Source organism: Otolemur garnettii, unplaced genomic scaffold (assembly GCF_000181295.1).
Source record: "Otolemur garnettii isolate 467f Iridium unplaced genomic scaffold, OtoGar3 scaffold00048, whole genome shotgun sequence".
In the NCBI taxonomy this organism is placed as follows: domain Eukaryota; kingdom Metazoa; phylum Chordata; class Mammalia; order Primates; family Galagidae; genus Otolemur; species Otolemur garnettii.
In genome coordinates this window covers 10,051,910-10,060,625 of record NW_003852443.1, presented here as the reverse complement: position 1 = coordinate 10,060,625, position 8,716 = coordinate 10,051,910, and the positions used below count along the sequence as shown (strand labels likewise).

General features: G+C 31.4%; 1 protein-coding gene across 2 annotated transcripts in view; it reads left to right on the top strand.

Annotated features, from left to right (window-relative positions):
* Positions 1-8,716, top strand: part of MTX2 (metaxin 2) — a 58,278-nt gene that overhangs the window by 44,495 nt on the left and 5,067 nt on the right. For both annotated transcript variants that reach the window (XM_003791490.2, XM_023514161.1), the window contains exons 4-9: positions 819-891; positions 4,416-4,492; positions 5,665-5,757; positions 6,218-6,256; positions 6,645-6,770; positions 7,911-7,987. In XM_003791490.2, coding sequence (XP_003791538.1) covers positions 819-891; positions 4,416-4,492; positions 5,665-5,757; positions 6,218-6,256; positions 6,645-6,770; positions 7,911-7,987 — 485 coding nt within the window. The remainder of the gene's footprint in view (positions 1-818; positions 892-4,415; positions 4,493-5,664; positions 5,758-6,217; positions 6,257-6,644; positions 6,771-7,910; positions 7,988-8,716) is intronic.

Sequence of the window (8,716 nt, the reverse complement as noted above, 5' to 3'; positions counted from 1 at the left end):
GTTGTTTGGCGGGCCCAGGCTGGATTCGAACCCTCCACCTTAGGTGTATGTGGCTGGTGCCTTAGCCACTTGAGCCACAGACAACTAGCCACCAGGGTCTTAAAAACATTTAAAAATGAATTAATATGATGTAGTGATGCAAATCTAATTTTTTACCTAATATTATAATGTGTACATTTTTTCTGTGTCATAAAATTTCTTCAAAGCAGGTTTTTAATCGACTGTATAATGTTAATTTTATAGTTTAGATCTACTGTAATGATTTATCCTGTCCCCTTATCATCAGACATTGAAATTGCTTATGAAATTTTTGTTATCGTAAACATAGTGCATATAAGTCTTTAAAAAGTGAATTAGTGAGCATAGAAGCTACGTGTTAGAATATATAGAATGGTGTTGGAGAAAACTTTGAAGTAGCAGAAATAACATTTTGAGTTTTCCCGTAAGGTGAGAAAGATGATCTTGTGGAGAGTAGTGGAATTAAACGATCAGTAGCTTATAAAATTTGGACTTTAGTCATCTACTTAAGAAAATTAAAGCAATATACAGCATTGCTGACTTACACAAACTAATATAGTAAAATAAGTGTGGAAAATTTACATGTTCTTCCTTAAGTGTATATGCATGCTTGAAGTTTCATATGTTTGCTTGTGTCTAAATCATATTGATTTTTAAGTGGTGAAAATCAAACATTTTTGTTTGGTAATACCTCCTTCACTTTAAATTGATGCATTATTTTAGAAAAGAAATGAATAAAAAGTTCTGTTCAAATATGCATATGCTTTCACGAGGCTTATTGTGTGTCTCTTGATTTACAGGCCTTTTTGCAAATGTGTAATCTGCCTATCAAAGTAGTTTGTAGGGCAAATGCAGAATATATGTCTCCATCTGGTAAGTGTGTTTTTTTCCTTCTCTGTTAATACACATATTCTGGATTGATAAAATTGCAGCAGTGATAACCCAGTTTGTACCTACATGTTAAAAATATCTGGGTTTTTGGTTTATCTTTTGAGGAATTTTCCTTGGTTTTATAAGGTGACAATTGCAAACTTGACAGTTTTGGGATTGGCATATCTATTCAGGTTAACTCTAGTCAGAAATGTTGCTCATGTGTTGTGGGAATTGTTTTAAATAGTAAATATTAAGGAAATACATGCTCCCAAGATTTCTCCAGTTTTACTTACATAAAACTTTGCTCTTCAGAAAACAAATTTCAGTTAATAATAAATTCATTCATTATTTAACACATTTCTCTATATTAAGGCAGAAAAAGAGAGATTGTAGAATAATTAATTTGTCATTAGCTATTAAAGTTGTCACTGAATGTTTTGGTTTCTAATGATTTCTTTTTTCCAATGCTTTATATTAACAAATCTGAGAAAATGCTATTAAAATTTTAGCCTTTCTAGTATTTTTTATAATCAGTATTAATTCTGTACATTAGCATATGAAAATCCTGTTTTAAATATGATGCAAATAATTTTTAATATCAAAATATGATATTACAAAGCTGATAAGTAAAGTTAAAGCATAATTGGCATGGGTTATTTATGGTTTTGCTATAGCAGTAACAACACATGAAAATGCTCTTTGAATAAATTGTTAATTATAACTGATGGGTGTAAGTATGTTACATTGCTTTTTAGGGAGACAGTTATCTATCTTTTCGTTGTGATGTGATGGTAACTTTGGAATGACTTGTAGTAAACATTTTTTTCACCTTAAATTCTTAAGAGTAATAATTGTCAAAAAGTGTGAAGACACCCTCCTCATACAGATTGAATATTGTATGGATATATCTATATTTGTAGGTTTATACATATATGTAGAAAACATTTTTATAAAGGGATTTCTAGATTTATGATTCTTGGAGGCCATTTATTGACTCATCTTTGTGCTGATTTTTATTTACACATTGAATTCTTATGAAGCAAATTATATTCTGTCCATCTTTTCTCTGTATAGTCACATAAAAAGAGTGTATATTTATATACACAAAGAGTATTTACATACACAAAGGTTAATAATCCAATACTAAAATTAGCAATGAAAAGTCAAAGTAGTTCATCTACTTGGTTCCCCAAATTTCTATACTTAGAAATAAAATAAGCTATTACTTAGCTGGTTGTCTGACAACTTTTTATAGACTACAAAAGACTAACACGTATATGTTAGAGACATATAATACATCCATACATTCTTTTATAAGGAGGAGTCTCCCCAGGTAGATGAAAATCATACTTTCTGGGAGGTTGCAGTGGCTCATGCCTATTATCCTAGCGCTGTGGAGGGCTGAGGCAGGTGGATTGCTTGAGCTCAGGAGTTCAAGACCAGCCTGAGCAACAGTGAAACCCTGCCTCTAAAACTAGCTGGTCATTGTGGTGGGTACCTGTAGTCCCAGCTACTTGGGAGGCTGAGGCAAGAGAATCACTTGAACCCAAGAGTTTGACATTGCTGTGAACTCTACCCAGGGTGAGAAAGTGAGACTCTGTCTTCGAAAAAAAAAAAAATCATACTTTCTCTAAGATATTTAAATTTTATCTTATCTCAAATTATTATTCTCTTTCATCAAATGATTTGGGATGATCAGGGAGATGCTTTTTTATTTGCCTGTTTCTTGTTGTAGATTTTTAAAAGCAGAGAACATAGAATGGAAGACCACTTGGCTATGTATTAGGAAATCCTTACTCTTTCTGTGACTTGGTCACACATTAACTATTTTCTGGGAAAATTTTACTTCTCTTTCTGAGTCTCCGTGACTATCTGTAATATGAGGTGGCTTAATTAAATGATCCAAGGTCCTTTGTATTTCTAACATTCTCTGAATCTGTATACTTGTTTGGCAACATGGTCTTTAGAAATAAAAGTTCTAAATGTGATTATTCACTTAAAAAGAAAAGGAGAGGCCTTGGTTTTCTTTTTTGACCTTTGATTGGTGCCAGAGAATAACTGTCCCATTTTGCTTTCACCTGATACCTGTAATAGTAGAACATTGGCTCCATTATTCATGTCTAACTTTTGCCTTGATTTTTATTTATTTCTTTATATTTAGGGATATACATATAGGATGAATACTCAATTGACTACCGAGACTTCTTCTCTGCTTTAGAATCTACAATGCTGAAGATATTTTTAAGAAAAGGAAATACAACTCTTTTTCTAAGAACTTGATGCTAGTTATTGAAAATGAGAAATACACTTTGCTCTAGAAGTGCTATAACCAAAATACCCTTTAGTTAAAGCACTAAATAGTTTTCATTCTCAGATCATTTTATCTCGAAGGACCTACACTAATTTTAGTGGTATAGTAGTTACAAAGGTTTTATCCCAAGTTAAAAAACAATATGGCCTAATAGTTACCAGGATAAGAAAGTCTTTTCTTTTTTGCAAGATTTATAAAGCAGTGGAAGGAGGGAATGCAGCATTGGTGACAAGGAAATGTCTTCTAAATACATCCATAGAGCTGTGGTGTTCCAGAAGGCCTGCCTTTCCTTTGTAATGCATGTTATCCTGTCGATGCAGATGAAGCTATTGTTGGTACTGTGCACTTCATCCATTTCCCCCAGGCCGACTGAGTGAGAGAGGAGTGAATCTATTGAAAGGGAGCAGGAAGCAGCCTGCTGTTAGTCTGAACTCTATTTGAACTAGGTCTGACAGCAGGTTTCATGTTTTGGAATTTGGAGTAGACCGTCTTTCTGTTTAGAAATGATTTTTTTCTCTCATCTCTGATAATTTCATCAAGTATTGGTATTTATTAAAATGAAATACTGTATTTGTTAATGTGGCGTGTATTTAGAGAAGCCAGCTCTTTTTCCCCACATGTGTTGGGAACATACTTTGCATTATAATTCACTAAGGAGTGTACCTTCAAAGATTGTTAATTCTTTTAATTCTTGATATTTTGTGTGAAAAACATGATGTGCTTAAAACACTGACTTTAACGGGAATCAAAGATTTAAAGTTAGAAGATATAAAAAGAAGACTTCTTAAATGAGTTTACAAAGTAGTGTTTTCTTTGTACTCTGAAGAGAAAGCCCAGTCAATTTGTTTAAAATTTATCAGTGGTCATGAACCAGTGTTTTGATTTGGTTCATGTAATTTGGAAAATTAGTGTTTACTATTATATAGTGATTTATTGTTAGCTCTGAAAGAAAATATTGTAATCTGCTATTATATCCAAACAGATACTCTAGAAATGAATCTATTTGTTCCTTTTTCTTTTGTTTTAAAATTGGTTAGTAATCAGTGTTTAAAAATTTATAGAATTTAACATACGTATCTGACTAATGTTCAAAAGTTATAGTTTTATGAAATCTCTGTACATAGTATTAGAACATCGAGTTTTGTGTTAATTTATTTTTTTATTAGTACAAACTTTACTTAAAGTGTTTTTATACCTTTTTCCCCCTCAACAGGTAAAGTACCTTTTATTCATGTGGGAAATCAAGTAGTATCAGAACTTGGCCCAATAGTCCAATTTGTTAAAGCTAAGGTAAAAAAATAATATATATATATATATATAATGCATTTAATCACAGTTACTGTTAAGTAAGTCATTCGTCATTCTTTAGTGTATCTTAACATTTACATTGATTTTAACCTAGTTTTATAAAATGCCAATACAAACTACTAGAAAATATTCTAAAGTATAGGTTGGTGTTTTTCATGATGTAAGTCAAGGACAAAAGAGGTAGTTTGAGCTTTACAAAATGGTAGATAATTTTCTAATTTATGCTTATGAGAATTTTGGTCATTAAGTGAAAACTAGCAGGTTGTTATGAAGTATCTGTTTGATTTCTAAGAAAGGAGATAGAAGTTATGGTCAGAAGTTAATATATTTATTTAGTTTATCTATTTGAAAGACTCTACTTTTCATTTATTCAGTTAGATTTTAATAGTTATTAAGGAACCATACCCATTAATGTTTGGGGAAACATCTTTCTGGACTTTATAGGAAAATCTTGATCATACTAGTATGTGTTATTTCACATCCTACCTTTTCAAATTATTAATATGGTTGAAATTCTTCTCTATTAATAGTTGTAGGTATATAGACATATGTCATCCTTTTAAATTGTATAATATTCTGTAATATTGGATCTGTTACATTATAATTTTATTTTCTCAAGTCTTTACTAATAAGCATAGATTGTGGCCAGTGTCTTGCTATCATAGAGTGCTAGGGTACATTTTCTTGTGTGTAAACACTTGTATATTTGTCTGTCTCCTTAGATAAATTTCTAAGAGTGGTTTGGGGATGTCACAGGGTATGCATTTTTAAAATCTTGCAGTAGACTGCCAGATTGAACTAAAGGAAGTATCATTTCATGTATCTACTAATTACTATAGTGTACTTGAATTTTAAAATTAGTGCCTATACTTTTACAAACAGTATTCCATCTATTTTTTGCTTTTGTGAAGTAATTGATAATGCAGTTTGGTCTCTTGGAAATGCATTTATATAATAACAAATACTACTTATTAATATTTTATAGTGATACAGAGTATTAAATATGCTTTTATATAGAATAATTTTGTTTGGGGAGGCGTTTTGGGAATTAATCCATTGGATAGTTACATGTTATAGTACTTGTTATTAAGATAACTGAAAGTTTTTGTATATTTAATATGATGTTCTTTAAATTTTTTTTAAATTCCCTTTAGGGCCATTCTCTTAGTGATGGGCTGGATGAAGTCCAAAAAGCAGAAATGAAAGCTTACATGGAATTAGTCAACAACATGCTGTTGACTGCAGAGGTAGAAAACCAGATAATATGGGTTAAAAAATAAGTTTTTTCCTCTCACAATATATATTCTTTCCTATGGGTTATTTTAAAGTTATTAAGAAATGGGAAAATGGTCAAGTAATTCTGGGGCTAGGATAGTTACTCAAATTATCTTTGAACAGATTATCTGACATTTTTCTTAATTTTTTCTGTCTGTAAAAAGGAGTGATTCTAGCTTGCTCATTATTTACTTTGGCCTTTTGAAGTCTACTTAATGGTATTTAGAGATGTATTGTGTGAATAAGAAATATTTTTATAAGGTTCCATCATTAAATTTAATTATTCTGCATAGTAGTAGCTAAGGAACACAAACCCTCACACATATGACTTACAAAATTGGTTTATAAAAAATTACTATGGTGAGCAATAACCTTCTTATCCTTTTTCTCTTTGGTATTCTAAAGTTTCAGTGACTGTTCTTTTGTTCCTAGTTGTATCTTCAGTGGTGTGATGAAGCTACAGTAGGGGAGGTGAGTGGTTCTGTAGCATTTATCTTAATTAAAATTTAATGAGAAAACACTTTTGCTCAGAATCGCAAGTCCCTGCTCATAAATGAAACATTGTGGTTTATACCATTAGTGATACAGTTTTTCCACTTACTTTAATTTTGCTTGCACATACATTTTAGGGAAGTTATGTGTCATTGTTTGATATAACTGGTTGCAAAGTACATGAAAGTTTATATATTTTTAAAGGGTACAGTTTAAGACTTTAATTTTTTAGATTGCAAGCTATGTATTTCTCTCAAATTGCTCTATTTATGTTCTTTGAAAATATATTTCTTATAGAGTTCTATTTGTAAAACCAGATGTTGTTTTTAGGAAGAATCCTATTTTTAACAAAATTTTTTTGTTTTAGATTACTCATGCTAGGTATGGATCTCCTTACCCTTGGCCTCTGAATCATATTTTGGCCTATCAGAAACAGTGGGAAATCAAACGTAAGATGAAAGCTATTGGTTGGGGTAACAAGACTCTGGACCAGGTAGGTTCAGGTTGAACTTCACAAAACCCTCAACTTTTATGCATTAAAAATTCCTTCTTTATCCTGATGCTCCTTTTAAAAATTCCCATTATGATATAGCATTAGCAAAACAGTTGCTGTTATTTTCTCTGACATGAAGTAATTTTATTTATTTCTTTAAAAAATCATACATCCTGGACGGCGCCTGAGGCTCAAAGGAGTAGGGCACCAGCCCCATATACTGGAGGTGGCAGGTTCAAACCTAGCCCCGGCCAAAAACTGCAAAACTAACTAAATAAATAATAATAATAAAAATCATACATCCTGAAGGTAAAGCTAAGATTATAATTCAGAAAAGTGTAAAAAGTAAGTAAAACTTGCCTAAAATCCCACCACCTAGCAATTGCTACTCTTAACTATTTGGAGAACATTATTCTAAATGTTCCTTAAGTGGGATCATATTATACCTGCCACTGTATAACCTGATTTCTCTCCCCGTTTTTCAATGCATTGTGGGCATCTTTTATGTCAATAAATATAGTTCTGCAACATCGAGCTTAAAGAAGAAACACTATTAAATATAAGTACTTAATATATTTACTTTTCTTTGGTTTTAAATGTACTAAAGTGGCAAAATTGTAAAATACATGTCTCGTCCACTAGGATGAAGTTAATTAATGTCTGTCTTTTCCACAGCTACCCTTAATCCTAGCCAGCCATTTCACTGATGTGTGTCATTGGCCACAAGGGGGATTAAGTAAATGAATAGAGAAAGAGTAAATAAAGTCCATCTCCACTAGTGGGAAAACAATCCAAATGCTTTTACTCATGGGAGGTCAGCAGTGTTATCCTTATGAAGCGAATTTTTTTTATATCTGCAAAGTCATTTGAATAAATAGGTTCAGGATAATGTTTTTGTTCTTGACAAAGTTCTTATAATTAACTTAAATATATTTAAAGGAAATTTATTCTCGTGTTTTCTATTTCTTATGTAGAAAGTATGACTTATGGTCTATAGTCTGATTTAAATATATTTTAAAACCTAAATATAGTAACCTAAATTTATATTTTTGTTGTAAGCTGTGGTATAAATTTTTAGATACTCTTGATTGTTTTGTTAATTTGAGTATTTTTCTTTGTGGTCCATATTGGCTGTGTTAGGTTTTAGAAGATGTAGACCAGTGCTGTCAAGCTCTTTCACAAAGACTGGGAACACAACCATATTTCTTCAATAAACAGTAAGAAATTTTATTTTCTTAAGTAAGCTTTTCCCGTGTATTGTTAGGTTGCATAGTTCTTTTATCATAAAGGAATTGCATTTTCAAAAAATATTTATGAAAAGATTTAGTTATTTATAAAATTTTTGTACTCATTAAGCATTTATTTAACACTTCTTGGCTGCCAGACACAGAAAGCAAGGCTCTGGGAAAGTAAAATTTCTAAAATTTGGTCTTTGTCATTGAGAATTTTTCTTAAGGGTAGTTACATGAGTCAGTCATTATTATATGATATGATAAAGATTGTTAATAGAGGTAGTAGAAGGTTTTATATATAGAACTTCAAAATCGTAACAAAATTCCAAAACTTTTAAAATACTATAACAGCATGAAGATGCTATTAGTGAAATTATAGTAGTCTGTGTAGGGTGATACCCTGGGGAATAGAAAGTCCTCAAAACTAAACAATAAAAAATATTATTGTGTGGGCAAGCGCTGTTTTGAACTTATCTTTTAAGTGATAATGAAAAAATATATAAAGCATAGAAAGTAAAGGATATTGATATACTCAATTTACACATGTAAATAATGAATTTTCATTTATTAAAAATTGTAATTTTCTGGCTCAGCCCTTGTAGTTCAAGCAGCTAAGGCACCAGCCACATACACCATAGCTGGCAGGTTCAAATCCAGCCCTGACCTGCCAAACAAGACAGCTATGATGAAAAAATGGCTGGGCGTTGTGGCAGG